The following is a 17,840-nucleotide window of genomic DNA, read 5'->3' as shown; positions in this document are numbered from 1 at the left end:
TGAACATTCGTTACCTAAGTTTGTGCAAAACCAATTCCCCCTACTCTCTGTTCAATAGCACAAGGGGTGAGCACAAAAAAATACATCATAATAATGATAAGAAGACATAGATGTAACGGAATCTGTTAGGGTAATGGTTGGTAAGTGTCTTTGCTCAGTAAGCTAAATTCTCAGAAAAAGAAGTTTGGAAACAATATAGGCCTATAAATAAAACAGATTTACTAGAAACGTCCATTAGATAGAACGAAAGAAAAAAAGATCAATTTTAGGAAACTTCGGCTTAACTATAACGAAACGTGGTCATTAATGCGGATCGATTTATTAGATCAAAATGCCAAGCAAATCAAACAGATCATAATGCAGAAAATACAACAATACTAATAAAAAAAACATAATTGCTTTACAGTAAATATTCGCTTTCAGGTTTCAATCTATTATCTGTGACAGAATCATATACCCAATTCGAACTGACGATAAAAAATTTCCCACTGCTTTCGTGTCTTACATCTTTCAGTCTTTTGATGTCGCTTGCACTGTCTGCAATCGCATGTGTAACGTATTCTGTAACCTCTGGTGCTAGACAAGCACCATAAAATTTCAATTTTAGACGCAGTGCATTTGATTCGCTGTCAACAAAGACCATACACGGTCTAAATAAACTATACTTGGGTAACACCGGAAATTCCACGCTTTCAACATCAACAATTTCTCTTTTAGAAGCCGAGTATTCACCTTTCATGTTATCGAATATTTTTTCCAACTGCGCTTTTCCAATTGGTTCAGTATAATTGTCACCATATATATCAAACGAACCTAACAAAGACTTCTGGGATGGTCCAGTTAAACATATCGCATCTGAAGGAGTGAATCGTAAGAACTTCTTTTCAAAACTACACCTCAATATCCAGTCTGGCTTAATAATGTCATACTTTCCAGATTTTATTAGGTTTTTCACTCGTATATTTTCGTTCTGAGCAATAACATAAGATGTGGTGGCTCCTGGGTTCTGTACGACAACGCCACCTAAAGATCTTATTAATTTTTGTAAATATTCTTTGTCACTCATTGAGGTTCCATTCATCACACAAAACTCTTTGCCTTGAAATATGTCTTTCTCAACAGATACATCAGTCAGATTAGCACCAGCAAACTGCGGTGCGACTCTAACTTCTTTTTCCGTCACCACTTTTTTCCTTTTTTCGCGCGTTCTATCGATCCCATCATAAGGCCTGCTAAAAAGCTTTCCTCCACCTCTTTCTCTAATTTCAAGCAACTCTTTTAGAGTCGTACAGTCTCTATAGCTTTTATCGTACCGAACATGTTCAACCCTCGGGAACCGTAAAGTAAAACCAATCTTGTAAGCATCACTATCAGTAAATTCAGATGCTTTTACCTCTAAGACTTGAGAGTCTTCTGGAGCAATCCATAAATCAGGTTTTTCCCGGCTCCACACAATTGTGCTTGGCATTGGTTTATCCTTTTTCACAGGTTTCCAAAATTTCTCTAGCTTACTTAATAGTTGCTGAAGTTCTTCAAGAGTATACCCAGATCCTACGCGACTAAAAGAATGAAAATAAGTGATACCTCCTGGCTCAGAAGATGGCACAGCAGCACCAAGGAGAAATGAACTTATAATTCCATGTTTTCGACCTTCACCGTAATACCCACCGATGATCAGAAGATCTAGGTGATCCCCTAAAACACCACTATATTCTGGTTTTATTTTTATCCAACCCTGCTTTCGAGAATTTGGTGCGTACAGTGAGTTTGAATCCTTAACTATAATCCCTTCTTCTCTCCTGTCAATTGCAGAATTAAGCTCTTGGATTAGCATTTGTTTACTAGTCAAAGCCTTCCTATAAGTTGGCATTATGCTTCCTTCAATTGGCACAAATACAGTTTCTAGTAATTTCAGACGTTCTTTAAGTGGTTTACTTGTGAGAACTTCACCATTTAAAAAAAGTATATCAAAAACGTAGAAAGAAGGCACTAAACTAGAGTTAGCTTTCAAAGATTTTACGTCGTAATTTTCGCCTTTCTGTAGAGGCATCTCGAGCCTCTTGTCATACACCATCATTTCCCCGTCTAAAATACAACTATCAACATTTTCACTAAATGCTTCATGTATATAAGGCGTTAGAGACCCAGAAGAAGGAGATGGGCCAAAACACGAAGAGTAATCAAAGCAGTTTCGGCTGAAGTATTTATATTCTTTTCCTTTTTTGTGCAATTGCTGCCTTTCTCCATCTAGTTTCATTTCAAGTATTGCCTCTGTCTTTGCCAGAAACGTGTCAATTTTTTCTATATTTCCACGTTCTGCTAACATAGGTTTAAACGGTGTAAAAAGAGAAATTTCGAACTGAAACAATCTGACATTAGGATCTTTCAACTTCTCACACACTTTCTCAAGACTATTAACTTTGTCGTACATATCCTTGGCATCAGGATGGTAGGCTGCTAAAATACCATTTTGTCCAGTTCCTAGTTTTAAGTTTTTCAAAATTATCCTAATAAGCCACTTTTGCTCCAATGCAGACAAGCTACGAAGAAGATTCTCTAAAACTACCTCACTTGTATCACCTTGTTTTATCGCATTATAATTAGCAAGTTTGTCCAACTCTTCATTGACATACTTCACAGTTACATCTTTACCTTTAGGTAAACGATCCCTGAGAACCAGATAAGCGAAATCAGCAAAATCTTTGGCTGCTGTTTTGCTGCTTTTTGGTGTTCTGTATTCAAGCAATTTCTTCGCGTCAGGAGCCGTTTTCGGAATACTTAATACTTTTAAATAAAGCAAAGCAAGCTTTGACTCTTTAATGCCGTAAACTCCTCTACTATGATCAAGCAATGGCAACATCAATCGCAAAATAGGAAATAAAGATATCTCTTTTCCTAATCCTTTTTCAAGCTGTATCAGCTTCTGGCGTAATTCCTCTATGAAACTTTTGAGCTTCAGATAACGCCTTTTACTTTCTGATTGTTTGATGTCTTCAAAAACCAGACAGAGGTCATGAAATTTGGTAGTTTCGTCCATGGCACTATAAATTGACAAACTATTAGATTGATAGAAAGTTTATTTTAATTGAGAAGGAGAGTTAGGTGAGTTGCAATAAATAATAAGGTATTTACAGCCGCCATAAAAGGTTTGGCCAAGGTATGAAAAGACCTCAATAGGTATTATACCCCACACCTCATAGGTATTTCATACCCCAAGGTATGAAAAAGACCTCAATAGGAGGAGAAACTGAGGGAAGTCCCTATAAGATTGATACAAGACATTTCACCTCCTTGGAAAACTGGACGACCCTGGATAGTAAACTCACTTTTCGTGTATCTAACCCCGCAAGAAAAATTCTAATATATAACAGACCCTGTATTTTTACCTATGTGCACTAGCATTTCAAAAATCATTTAAAATTCATTTATAAAAATCATCTGTTTATGCTATAAAAAATTTTCTACCAGACAATTAAGAAAAAATGAGAAGTTGATCTTACATAAAATTACGAAAGTTGGCAAAATTGCATTTATAACCGTCATAATTTCCAATCCTATGCCAAGAAATTTCGCTCACTGGGCCACTTCCAAAATGCATTATAAATTTTTGAGAATCAAAAATCGATTCCGTTTTGTCAGAACCAGCAATTTGTGTATTCTTTACTATGTTTTAATTCAAATACTGCATACCCCAGTCAGGGAGTGGAAACCTTATATACTTAAAAATGTTATTTTCCCAAGAAAAGGGAAACTAAAATAACATTAGGGCGCCTAGATTCGTAAAACTCGAAACTAGATGGGACATCATAGGTAGCACAATAGCGCTGCCTATGCAAAGAGCGATGTGGGCTCAATGTATTACTTTTTTAGTTTTTTTTTTCTTTGCCAGGGCACTTCAATAGTAGTATAGCATGCATAGATACAGACAGCACACCTTGTTTGGGCACTAACGATTGCCTATAGCCACATGGATACACCCATATTTAGGCACTATAGCTAAAACTATATACAATTTGGGTCATTGACTTAATTACAGACAGGTATCGAACGCTTACATATTTCACATAACCAATGAAAAACCAGCCCAATGAAAGTTGAAAAAAAAAATCTGTTTAGTAATACATGTCTTGACATGATTTAAGTACTATTTTATTTGATTTCAAATTGGACTACAATAATTTATGATGAAGTATTGAACTTTACTCGACAGCACCTACAGCATAGGCGTAGTGTTACTGCTTGTATTATCATATTCATGGGAATGAGTGCTTATATCAACACTTCTTTTAGAGGGAAACTATGGTCATCCATGTACCAATCTCCAATGGCCCCGATGTCCCCTCCACCAGCTTTTGGCCCCCCTTTTTATACTTTTTTTGAAGTTTAATTTTTTTTTTACTTATAAATTTTTTCAACTTTTTTTTTCGTGTCTTAAAATTACACGTGATTTTTTTTTGTGTGTTTTAAGTACATTTTATGCCATTTTAAGACATGAAAATAAGTACATAGAATGGATGACCATAAGTTCCCTCAAAAAGAAGTGTTGATACGATTACCATGAATATGATTATACAAGCGGTTACACTATGACTATGTTATAGATGTTGTCGAGTAAAAATCAATACTATATCATAAATTCTATAAGTCCAATTTGAAATCAAATAAAACAGTTTACTTTAATCATGTCCAGACATGTATTCCTTAACAGGTTTTTTCAACTTTCATTGGGCTGGTTTTTCATTTGTTATGCAAATTATGTAAGCGTTGGATACCTGTCTGTAAGTAGGTCAATGAACCAAATTGGATATAATTCGTAGCTATATTGCCCAAATATGGGTGCATTCATAGGGTTACAGGCAATCTTCAGTGCCCTAATAAGATGTGCTGTCTATATCTATGTATACTATACTACTCTTCGTACAAAAAACATTGTTATACAAACTTCAAAAGGGGTTCATTCGATTGGAAAAGAAAGGGATAGTCACCTTTTTCATCAAAAGTTATTGGAGGCCAACCAGCCTCCCCCCCCCACCCTACGCCCATCATTTCCCAAAAACATCTAATCAAAAATTTTGAGACGGCAGTTTTGTTCAGCGTAGTTGAAAGATCCGGAAATTATGTCTTTGAAGACGACAAACCTCCCACAGCCCTCAGGGAGGGTTCTAAGTTATATCCCGGGGACATATAAGATTTTTATAGAAAGGGTGGTCACATAAACTTTGAAAGAGGCTCATTGGATGGTTAATCAGAAGTTCTAGCCCCCATTTTAAGAGACAAAGTGATCGGAGGGCAAGTACCTCACTCCCTTCTTTTTTTGGTTTTAAACCAGGGTATTTCGTAAAGGAGTTGTCTCAGAAACTTCGACAGGGAATTGCAACACATATTGCCATTTTTAATAGTCGAAAGGGATTGGAGGGCACCTGATCCCCCCTCTATGTCCATCATTTCCCCAAATACATCCAATCGAAATTTTGAGACAGTCATTTTGTTCAAAGTAGTTCAGAGGTCTGGTAATTACGTCTTGGTTTTATAAACTTCGGAGGGGGCTCGTTGGATGAGAAATCAAAAGTTCTAATGCCCTTTTTAATCGCCAAATTGGAGGGCAACTAGCCCCCGCTCCTTACAGTCTTTTTCCCCCAAATCCATCCAATAGAAATTTTAAGATGGTCATTTGTTCAAAAACACTCCAAAGATCATATAAGAGGGCCTTTTGGGTTGACACAACCCCCCAGAGTCTTGGGGCGAGAATTGTAAACTATGTCCCTGGGGCATATAAGCTTTTTATGAACAGGATGGCTGTGTGTACTTTAGAAGAGGCTTATTTGATTTGAAATTTAAAGTTCCAGTTCCCTTTTAAAAACAAGTGATGAAAGTAAAACTATCCCCCTTCCATTGCACGCTCTTTTCCTCAAGCACATCCAAAAAATATGAGATTGGAACTTTTAAGAGTCAAAAGTAAATGGAAAAAAACTAGCCCCTCCCTCACATGTCTATCGTCAAAACACATCCGATCAAAATTTTAAGAGAACTATTTTGTTCAGCATTACTGAAAGGTCCAGTAATTACATCTTTGGGGATATCAACCCCCCACAGTACTCAGGTTAAAGGCCGTAATTTAGACAAATCCTCCATTGTTTACATATAGTATAAGTTATTGAGAAAAATATTCATGTTTGAACTTTATTTTCCAAAAAATGCAAAGGGAATTCTGGTGAGCCTTTCAGAGAATGTTGAGGGGAGTGTTGAACTAAATCAAGACACGTTATGTGCATACGGATTATCAAAATCAAGTAATTCATGAATGACTGGGTATATTAGTTTTGAACTTTCGGAAAATAATAAGGGAGACGACCAAAAAAGGAATGTTTACATGCTAATACTACAACTACTCTTACCGCTACTACTACCGCACTACACCATTTACACCATTGAGGGAAATCTTGAACTAAATCAAAGAGGCTATGTACATACATATTGTCAGAAGAGCGTATTTCAAGAATTGATTGGGTTATTATGTTAGAACTTCTAGAGAATGCTAAGAAGGGAAAATCATCTGACCAAAAGGCAATAAGTGCACGTTACTACTAATACTTCTATCACTGCTACATTTATTACTGCTGCTGCTACATCAACTACTACTTCTATTGCAACTAATTGTAAAGGCAATGCGTTAATACTGCTGCCGCTACTATTACTACGGCTAATTCGATAAATACTATTGCTAGTAATACAAATACCACGACTATGCCTAATATGTCAAGTATGCCTAAGGGTATGCATGTGAAATTTTCAATATTTTTTCTTTGGGGGGGGGGGGAGGACGTATACTTAATCAGAACACGCCGTCTGTACGCAGGTTGTCAAAAGGATGTAACAGCAATATCTTAGGAACAGTTTGTGTTTGAAGTTGAAACTAGCAGGGTTTGTTTTGGGGGATGTTGTAGTAATACTATTATTACTACTTCTACTGCTACTACTGCCACTAAACCTAAGGCTACTACTATTAATTATACTGCTTATAATACTACTGTTGCTACCAAAACTAGGGGTATTAAGGCGAAAAAAAAAATGAAAATCAAAATACACTATGCCCATACCGGTTGTTAGAAAGACGTACCAGAAATGCTTCAGGTATGGTTGGTGGTATTAAGTTGAAACTTTCAGCATGAATTAAAGGGGATGTTGTAGAAACCAAAGGTGCTATTCCATACTCCTACTAATGGTACTACAACTATTGCTACTGCGCAAGATGTGACTATTAAGGTGAAGCTTTCAAGTAATATTTAGGTGGATGTTAAAGTAAATAAAAAAGTTTTATTGCCTGTTTTAAGAATCAAAAGACATTGGAGGGCAAGCAGCCCTCTTCCCAGGCCGATTAATTTCCCAAATACATTCAGTCAACATTTTTAGACAGTCGTTTTGTCCTGGATATTTCAACGGTCCAGTAACTAGATCTCCATGGATACTGGGTATCTCAACCCCCCCCCAATTATGTAATCAGCCTATTATGCTTCAAAACTAAATGTTGCTGGACTGTGTGCATGGCTACCTATACGGCATCTTAGCAATAAATCGAAAATAGCTGGGGGTATCAAATTGAAACATTCGGGGCTACTACTATTACTATTTCTGCTCTTACAATTTAAATAAATGAAAAGAGTGTAAGTGTATCCAAGTTGTCAAAGAGTATAGAAAGAATTTGTTTGAGAACGATTTATTTTTCAGGTCAACTTGTTTTATTTTCAGATCAAGTTGAGGAGGTATAAAATCAGATTAAACAGTACTATTGGCGTCAGGATCGTGTAGGTGATAATTTTTTCCAACATCCAAATAGTGTAGGCAGCCAAATTATGGATTCTTATAGAAAAAACAAGCCAAGAGATCATATGGTATGAGTTCTAACAAAATTCTATGAATCAATAGATTGATTTAAAAGGAAAATCAGAGGCTTAATGCCGGTCAGGATTTAAAATAAGAGCTCTGAGTCACGGTATCCTTCTAAATATCAAAATTCATGAAGATCCGATCACCCACTCGTAAGTTATAAATACCTATTTTTTCTAATTTTACCTCTCCCTTTAGCCCCCCAGATGGTTGAATCTGGAAAAAAGACTATATCAAGTCAATTTGTGCAGCTCCCTGACACCCCTACCAATTTTCATCGGCCTAGCACGTCCAGAAGCACCAAACTCGCCAAATCACTGAACCCCTCTCCCCAACTCCTCCGAAGAGAGCGAATCCAGTACGGTTCTGGCAATCACGTATCAAGGACATTTGCTTATTCTATCCACCAAGCTTCATCCCGATTCCTCCACTCCAAGTGTTTTCCAAGATTTCCCCCTCCAGCTCTCCCCAATGTCAAAAGATCTGGTCAGGATTTGAAATAACAGCTCTGAGATGTGGATTCCTTCTAAATATCAAATTTCATTAAGATCCGATCACCTATTCGTAAGATAAAAATACCCCAATTTTCACGTTTTCCAAGAATTCCGGTTTCCCCCTCCAACTCCCCCCAATGTCACAGGATCTGATCGGAATTTAAAATTAGAGCTTTAAAGCATAAGATCCTTCTAAATATCAAATTTCATTAAGATCTGGTCACCATTTCGTAAGTTACAAATATCTCAATTTTCAAAATTACCCCTCCCCCCAACTCAAAAGACTCTCTCTCGAAAGAGAGCAGATTCGGTCCGATTATGTCAGTCATGTATCTTAGACAGGTTTTTATTCTTCCCATCCAGTTTCATCCTGATATAGCCGCTTTAAATATTGTTAAGATTTCATGCCCCGCCCCCCCAATTACGCTGGATCCGGTTGAGATTTAAAACAAGAGATCTGAGTTACGAGGTCTTTCTAAATACGATGTTTCATGAAGATTCGATTACTCCTTCGTAAGTCAAAAATACATCATTTTTTCTAATTTTTCAGAATTAACCCCCCCCCCCCTCCCCATCCCCAATAGAGCGGATCCGTTCCAATTATGTAAATCACGTATCTAAGACTTCTGCTTTATTTCCCCGCCAAGTTTCATCCCGACCCCTCCAATCTAAGCGTTTTCGATGATTTTAGGTTCCCTCACCCCAAACTCCCCCCAATGTCACCAGATCCGGTCGAGATTTAAAATAAGAGCTTTGAGACACGATATCCTTATAAAAATCAAATTTCAATGAGATCCGATCACCCGTTCGTAAGTTAAAAATAACTCAGTTTTTCTAATTTTTCAGAATTACCCCTCCCCCCCATCTACCCCAAAGACAGCGGATCCGTTCCGGTTATGTCAATCATGTATCTTGACCTTTTGCTTTTTTTCCCCACCAAGTTCCATCCCGATTCCTCCACTCTAAGTGTTTTCCAAGATTCTAGGTTTCCCCCTCCCAACTCCCCCCCCCCCCAATGTCACCAGATCCGGTTGGGATTTAAAATAACAGCTATGAGACACGATATCCTTCCAAAAATCAAATTTCATCAAGATCTGATCAACCGTTTGTAAGTTAAAAATACTTCAATTTTTCATTTTTTCCAAGTTAACAGGCCCCCCACTCCCGCCCCAGATGTTCAAATCGAGAAAACAACTATTTCTAATTTAATTTGATCTGGTCCCTGATACACCTGCCAAATTTCATTTTCCTAGCTTAGCTGGAAGTGCCTAAAGTAACAAAACCAGGACCAACAGAAAGACAGACAGACCGACAGAATTTGTGATTGCAATATGTCACTTGGTTAATACCAAGTGCCATAAAAACGAACAGAAATTTCAATTCAATTTTCAATTCAAATCGGATCCGGGGACATAGAGGGTTGGAGGGTGAAACAGAAATCTTGGAAACCAGAAATCTCGGAAAACGCTTAGAGTGGAGAGATCGGGGTGAAACTTGATGGATAGAATAAGCACAAGTTATAGATACTAGATTGACGTAATTGGTACGGATCCGTTCTCTTTGGGGGAGCTGGGGGTTGTTAATTTGGAAAAATTGAGGTATTTTTAACTTAAGAACAGGTTGCCAGATCTTAATGAAATTTGATATTTAGAAGTAACTCATGTCTCAGATTTCTTGTTTTAAATCACGACCAGATCTGTTGACACTGGGGGGAGTTAGAGGGAGAAATCGGAATTCTTGGAAAACACTTATAAATTTTGAAGATACATGATTGACGTAACCGGACTGGATCCACTCTCTTTGGGCGAGTTAGGTGGTGGGGTTCAGTGCTTTGGCGAGTTTGGTTCTTCTGGACGTGCTAGGACGATGAAAATTGGTAAACGTGTGAGGGGGCTGCACAAATTGACTTGATAAAGTCGTTTTCCCCGATTTGACCATCTGGGAGGCTGAAGGGAGAGGAAAAATTAGAAAAACCGAGGTATTTTTAACTTAGAGTGGGTGATCGGACCTTAATGAATTTTGATATTTAGAAGGACCTTGTGACTGAGAGCTCTTATTTTAAATCCCGACTGGCATTAAGCCTCTGATTTTCCTTTTAAAGCAATCTATTGATTCTTAGAATTTTGCTAGAGCTCATAAGATATGAGCTTTTGGCTCTTCCGACCTCGTCACGAGTGCAAAATGAGCTCTTAGCTTTTGTTTTAGCAGGAGTGTAGGCATGTCATACGTTATTTGAACCAAAATGATGCATGGATTTTAATCTACAAAAGTAGAGGTATAAATTGGGCAAATTTAGTATCTCTCTCTTCTTTTCATCACCAGCTTTCTAGCAGCTTTGTTGCTAAGGAGAAGGTTTTTTGTTAAGCAAGTATAACTCTAAAATAATTACAACATGGTCATTATTACCAACAATGCCTCTGTATAGAGATTATCAGAGGCCCATGTTACACATAATACATTGTTCCAACCAAATTTGACTTCAAATTTACCACAAAGCCTGTGAAGGCTCAAACACCATCAGCTTCTTCATATCAAATCTCCAAAGCAACTGGCCTCACACTTTCACCCCATATTGCATATTTTTCTCCATAAAAAAATGAAACCATATACTGTTGCCAATTTGATCATCATATACTAACACCCACACAGTGTCCATTTCGAAGTTATTTGTTAAAATGCCTCAAATACCACAAACAGCCACTCTTAATTAAAAACCTTGTTGACCACACCCTCATAGAGAATAGTGCATCCAAAATATATCCAGGATAGTTCAGTGCCATGAATCAAAGGAGCTACTACAAGACAAATAATTTAAAGTCAGTGCAAAAAGACTCACACTTCACATTAGGATGTACAAACCAGAAGAGGGCCTATGGCCTCAGACAGATAGGAGAACAATGGTAAAATTATAAGATATATAAATTGTTTATTGGTCAGAGATGATGGTAATAAGTATATACGATTTCCTGTCACAAACTACAATTCCTGTCACAAACACACGGCCAACTCAAGCCCCCGTTTCAGAGCTTCGGGATCAAGCTGATCAAGTGAAGCTCCAGGTAAGCCTCAAGAAAAGCTGTATATTGCGTGTCAACTTCCTGAAGAAGAAGAACATTGATGAATATGCACCTCTCCAAACAAAGAAATCAGTCAAAATACTCAACATCACACTAAGTGACGATCTTACATTTGGAGATCACATCAAGCAGATCACAGCAAAAGCAGCTGGTCTTCTAAAATCCTTCACAAATCTCAGAAGGTTTAAAATGACAGACAAACTCCTTCTTTCGTGCTACAAACCTTATGTAATACCCATAGTAATGTACGGCTGTCCTGTCGGGCACCCATTGCTAACAGAGAAACACAGAAGTTAGCTTGAAACAATTCAGACAAGAGCCTGCAAAATAATTCTTGGATCAAATTAGAAAAACGACGAAGAGACCTTGAGCGAACTCAGGCTCCCAACCCTGGATGAAAGGTGGCACGAAGCGCTGATGAAGTTTGGAGCTGACATCCTGATGTCCCCAACGCACCAATATATCCTGCCTCAGTTTACTTCAGTGACCCACGCACACAAGACAAGGCTGGCAATTTTTAAAGAGGGAAAAGAACCGTTAGAATGCCCGCCTACACATCCAACGACAAGATTTTTAAACTCCTCCGTTCCATACTACATGAAGCACTACAACAACAATATCCTCAAATCAAAGTGATAGCTCATCATGTGTGTTCTTTATTTTGCGTTTTTGTCTTTTTTTTGTTTGACAATACCCATGTTATTGCACTGTAATAAAGGGAAAGAATAAAGATTATTATTATTATAATTAATAGTATTATTATTATTATGCCCATAGAATACGAATATAAAATATTGACTTAGCTTTGGTATTGGAATTGATCTGTATGTTTTAAAGGCTTGAAATAGAGCTTGTGATGTTAGGTATATTTGGAATGAGCATAAAAAGGTGCATCAAGTGGCATATTTATCTTATACCAAGCAAAGTAACTAAAAGACTAAAGAATTACCAAACTGAACTAATTATAAGATCTTGGATGTATCTGTTTTCTAAACATAGACAAAACTCTTTGGACTGAAGCTTAAATTGGCTTTACTGCAGTTTTGGAAATATCAACATGACCACATTTGAGACAATCCTGTGAATTAAACTCATGTACCAGTTACCAGAATCTAAAAATATAGTTTTCAACTAAGGATAACATGACTTAATAGTTAAAAATAATTTAAGAAAATATGCTATTGTAAAGTGAATAGACTGATGATTTGTATTTTCCAATAAAAAAATTACAACCAGATTTTTAATTGTCTATAAAGTGCATGTATCTAGGAAACAGCTACAACTACAGACTATACATTGCTTATGATTGAGATTAACTAATAATGTTTTTAAAAAAATGATAAACATATACATGATTCCATTGCTGATGTAAGTACAACACAAACAAATCACTTATTGCCTTTTTTATGGTCTTCCCAAATACAGAAATTATTTTACTTGCAAATGTATGCACCCCTCTCCTCTGATGGTTCTATATGGATCCCTAGGATACAGGTTTGTACAAATCTAAATACAAACACTTAAACAAACATATTCTTGCTTTATATATGCTGAATGTTTCTATTAATTATATTATCATATGTGCTTCCATTTTTATCCATATTACCTTAAACTGTGTTGTTCAGCAAAAAGGGTGTTTGCTGGACAAGTGTTCAGTGAATTTATATATCACTTTTAAATAGCATACAATATCAAACAGACCTGAAATTCTTTTACAATCATATACAGGTCTAATGGTTTTAAAAATTCAAGAAACCATTTTTCAAAGAAGCAGTGTCAACAGATGCAAAACAACAGAAAAATATATTAATTGGGGATATATAAAACCATCAAGGGGTTAAGAGCCTTTCTTGGGGAAATGATAGTAAAGGTCTAGATTAGGGGCTAGTGAGGAGAACACATGTTAAAAAAACAACTATTGCTCAGTAATATACAGAATAATTGCAGTTCAAACATTTTGACTGCAGCTCCATTAAACTACCCCCCCCCCCCCCTAATGTGCAAATATAGAGCCGAAATTATATGTTTTTCATACATTCTGTCAATGTGTCTCTCAACCATGTACTATTAAATAAAATAAATTGTGATGAAACAAGAACTGGAAAAACAAGAGTGATGATGGCAGAATACATAGGAAATACATAATGTGGGCTATATGTTTGAAAATTAGGGGGGAGATGCAAAGTAAAGTGGAGCTGAATTCAAAAACTGTTAGCTGCAATCATTTTGCAAATTACAAAGTAAGAATTGTTTTCTAAACAAGTTTTCTTCTCAATTCACCCTAATATAGATGTTTACCAAAATGATTATTTTATTTCAAAAGAGCATAGACTAAAAAAGGCATAGAAGAGCATGTTTACCTTATCCATATGTCAGTAAAAAAATCATGAAGGGTAAGATGCACAGTAGTTGACCAGCCAATCCCCTCTTTAATGATTTTGTAAATCATTACAAAATCTCTATCATACCACCCAAATAATTGGAATGTTTCATGATTGGACATGTCAAAACTTTTTGACAAATAATAAGTATGTGACAATCTTTTTACATAATAAGTATGTGATTATCTTGAATAGGCCTATTCTAACTACACATAACACTCACAATTTCAAGCATACTGATAGGCAACAGTGAAGCCTAATCTTGGCTACACATTTAAAGCTGGAATCTAGTCTTAGAAAACAGTGTCTAATTTGTGAGATAGGATCTTAAAGTTTGAATAATATATCTTAATGACAGAAACAGCCAACCTACTTTGGTTGGACTTAATTAAAGACAAGTGCTGTGAAACAGAAAAATTGAATTTATATAGGCTAGGATGTAGAGCTAACTTTTGTTTAAATTCTTAAGCCTAGTCTTAGAAAACAGTGTGTAACCCATGAGATAGGATCTTAAAGTTTGAACAACATATCCTAATGGCAGAAACCATCAACCTACTTTAATTAGACTTAATTGAAAACAAGTGCTGTGAAACAGAAAAATTGTATTTATTTAGACTAGAGTGTGGAGCTAACTTTTGTTTGAACTCAAATTTTGAAAGACTAGATGTTTCCCAAGATTATAGTCACCCAACTGATCTAGTCCTAATCATCAACCAATCACAACTATTTGACCCTTTACATACAAGGTCCAAGATTATTAGACTACTGTCTATAGGGGTAAGATGACCAGTACTGGGACACTTCAATCACTCTGCCTATTCCAGGACAGAATCTTTGGTTGTATTGCAACATGTCCAATACTGGGACAAAAGACAACAGGTTTTTTGGAAGCAGCCCAGAAAAATGTATAGATTGGGTGTCCAAGATTAAAGTCTTTTGTCCCAGTATTGAACATGTTGTAATCCAATCAAAGATCCTGTCCCAGAATAGGCAGAGTGATCCAAGTGTCCCAGTACTGGTGGTCTTACCCCTATATAGGAAAGATAGTTTCTTTTCACAATGACTGACTAAGATTAGGCACTGGCTGAGTACTAGGAGTCTTACCTTATATATTTACCTAAAACCTAATAAAGTAGAGCTGGTCAAATTGTAACCAGAGGTATTAGGCATGGCTGAGTACTGTGTAAACTGGGGCCTGAACAATTTGGCAAACCTTTTTAAATCCAACAGAGGCTTACTTTGCTAAAATGGTGACTAAAAGTATTACTACTTTGCTCAAAAATGATGATACAACCTAATTCTTACCTTCAATTTTTAATTAAACATAGTTGCAGATAAAACTGCTGTGTAAGGTAATTTTTGTAAAATTCTAGACAAGCTACTTTTTGCTATCTTGGAAAGTGGTTAGGTTAGGCAAAAGAACCTTTCAGCAGTGAGTCCAGGGCTAAAAACATACTCTATGAAGGTATTGACAAGTTACTGTTAACCCTCTTTTGATTTCTAAGTCTTATAAATTTGCCTACTTGACAGGTAGGCAAAAAATGGGAAAGCTTGACAGGTGAACAAATACAATTTCAACAAAAACATTAGACCTTTACCTTGATTTTGGTTTCTTTTACTCTGGTTTTAGTTTTGAACTGCAATTCCAATCATTTAAATAAGATTTAAAGTCATATAGATGTAACTGCATTTGAAGATTTTTGAAACTTAAAAATTAGGATTGAGCAAAATTGCAAAGCTAAAAACACTTTTTTTTTACTTCTTTTAATTAAAAGATAGCTTATATTTCCAAGGTTTCACTATTTCCCAAGCTAGCCAAAAGTGACTTGTCTAAAATTTTGGTAAAATTCTAGCTGACTGACTTCTTGCTATCTTGGAAAGTTGTTGGGTTAGGGAATTGAAATTTTCAGGAGTAGGTCTACAGAAAAAAGTACATCCTAGGAAAGTATTTTGAGGTCTCTAACTGTACCCCCTCCCCCTCCTCTATATAATGCAGCTTTTTGTGCATTACAGCTTATATTTTGGTCAAATTTGATCCTATATTACTATTAATAGTGTAAAACCCAACAACTTTCCAAGACAGCAAGAAGTCAATTAACTAGAATTTTACCATTGCCAAAAGGCTTAGGCTTTTTCAAATCTAGATTTGTTGGGTTGATTGAGCAGGCTAATGGGTGATGTTAAGGCTAACTACTCTCTTGCTATTCAGCATAGGAGACGCTCTATGGCAAGTTGATTCTCACTTCTTAATCTTTAATTATGTTTTTTCTACTTAGGCCTAGCCTACTTAAGACACAGCACTAGCCTACCTGAAATGTATTTATTTATCGTATCATTTAAACCACTCAAGACAGAACAGGAACTGGAAAATCAAACAAACAAGGTAAAAATAAATGTGATTCAGGATACCTTTTTCCAGCAGCCTATAGGATTACAATTAGTTGCTAAATAATAATCAACGTTGGCTAATTTTGAAATGTCCCGGCGTAATTAGTCCGATAATAATCGGACTAGGACTTATCGGACAGATCCGATAAGTAATCGGATCCAGCGAAATTTAGACGGAAGTTTAAAAGGACAATCGCTTTTTACGGATTAATCCGGCAAAAAGCATGATTACAATGTGTGACAAAGCTATTACTACTCCTACTAACAACTCATTCAAGCACAAATCAGCCTAATGCCAGCACAGCTATGCATGTTTTCTCCTATCCCAATTTATTTAAGGTCTCTCTCCTTACACCCTCTCAAGAAGTCCCTGTTTCTTTAAATTTTTCCTTACAATATCCTCCCACCCCATTGAGGGGAAACCTGCTTATTCTTTGACTCTGGATGTCTAGCCGAAAAGGATTACCTTTGGCTATCAGTGATTCTTCATCCACAGAATGAGTCCTAGTTATAAACATTTCCCTCACTTTAGCCCTAGAAAGCGGGATGGAGCTATATTATCGTACAGCTCAGTATTTGAAATACGGTCAGTCAGACAGTTACTTAATTCTTCACTCAAAATTCTCATTGTGGAAAATACCCCTAAGAAGAAAATGTCTTATATACTTCCCAATAACATGTCTTATATACTTCCCTAGCTTATATACTTCCCAATAACAAATGCAATACAATAAATATTGAGTAAAATCAAAACTTACTACTCTTTTCGCAGGGAATGTTGCAGAGCATGTTTTCCCCGATTTCGTAGTTATTTTAACAATGAGGAACAAAATATCGATTTCAAAATATTGATTGAACAATTTTGGGAGAATCGAGATGTGAGTGGGGGGCGAGATGCCCTCGCATATTTCAATAACAAAGAAAGGCACTCGAGCCTTTGAAAAGCGATTAAATTAGCCCTTTCCTGGTCTTCTAGAACCACAGGCTCGATTTTGTCAACCCCCCCCCCCCGAGAAAACAAACAAATGAACATGCAACCATAATTTTCCTCCAGCAAAAAATCGAAACTCCATATTTTTGTATTTAGAGGCTTGAAACCTCTACTGTAGGATTTTGTAAAATGCTGAATGACATGATGTGATTTCCATTGAAAATGCGTGACGTTTTAAGGGTATTTCCCTCTTTTTCCAAAATATGGCAAATTTTTTAGGCTCCTAACTTTTAATGGGTAATACTAAACTTGATGAACTTTGTATATTTGGAATCAGTATAAAAATTTAATTCTTTTAATGTATTAAATAACGAACAAGTTTTTTAATTAAAACCTTCTTAAACAAAAATAAATCCTCCATATGTCTTAAACTGAGATAATTTTTTTCAATCTCCTCAAAAATAGTTCCAACCTTAGTTTTCTCTGTTAAAATGAATATGAATGAGTCTTTGCAATCACTTGTGTATCTAAGAAATATTTATGAACATTTGATTTCAAAATATCAAAATTTGCTTCTTGAATAGAAGAATACAAAAAGAAAATAATGGTATGTAATCAAACATTTTCGGGAATTTGACACATGATTTACTGTTGTGCATGATTTGAAGAGGTATTATTTAACTTT

The 17,840-nt window shown here is 36.2% G+C and overlaps 1 protein-coding gene across 2 annotated transcripts; it reads right to left on the bottom strand.

Annotated features, from left to right (window-relative positions):
* Nucleotides 1-285: 285 nt before the first annotated feature.
* Nucleotides 286-16,344, bottom strand: LOC136029324 (DNA ligase 4-like). 2 transcript variants are annotated; one of them, XM_065707597.1, is made up of 3 exons: nucleotides 16,246-16,325; nucleotides 12,405-12,567; nucleotides 286-3,041 (listed from the first exon to the last, which is right to left on the bottom strand). In XM_065707597.1, the coding sequence occupies exon 3, from the start codon at nucleotides 3,035-3,037 to the stop codon at nucleotides 401-403; it is 2,637 nt and encodes an 878-aa protein (XP_065563669.1). In that variant the 5' UTR covers nucleotides 3,038-3,041; nucleotides 12,405-12,567; nucleotides 16,246-16,325; the 3' UTR covers nucleotides 286-400. The 2 variants fall into 2 exon arrangements, with proteins under 2 accessions (XP_065563669.1, XP_065563670.1); XM_065707598.1 differs by lacking the exon at nucleotides 12,405-12,567 and having other exon boundaries at nucleotides 16,246-16,344.
* Between the last annotated feature and the right edge of the window lie 1,496 nt (nucleotides 16,345-17,840).

Source organism: Artemia franciscana, chromosome 7 (assembly GCF_032884065.1).
Source record: "Artemia franciscana chromosome 7, ASM3288406v1, whole genome shotgun sequence".
Taxonomy (NCBI): Eukaryota; Metazoa; Arthropoda; class Branchiopoda; order Anostraca; family Artemiidae; genus Artemia; species Artemia franciscana.
The sequence above is the reverse complement of the archived record's forward strand: the minus strand, read 5'-3'. Positions and strand labels throughout refer to the sequence as shown.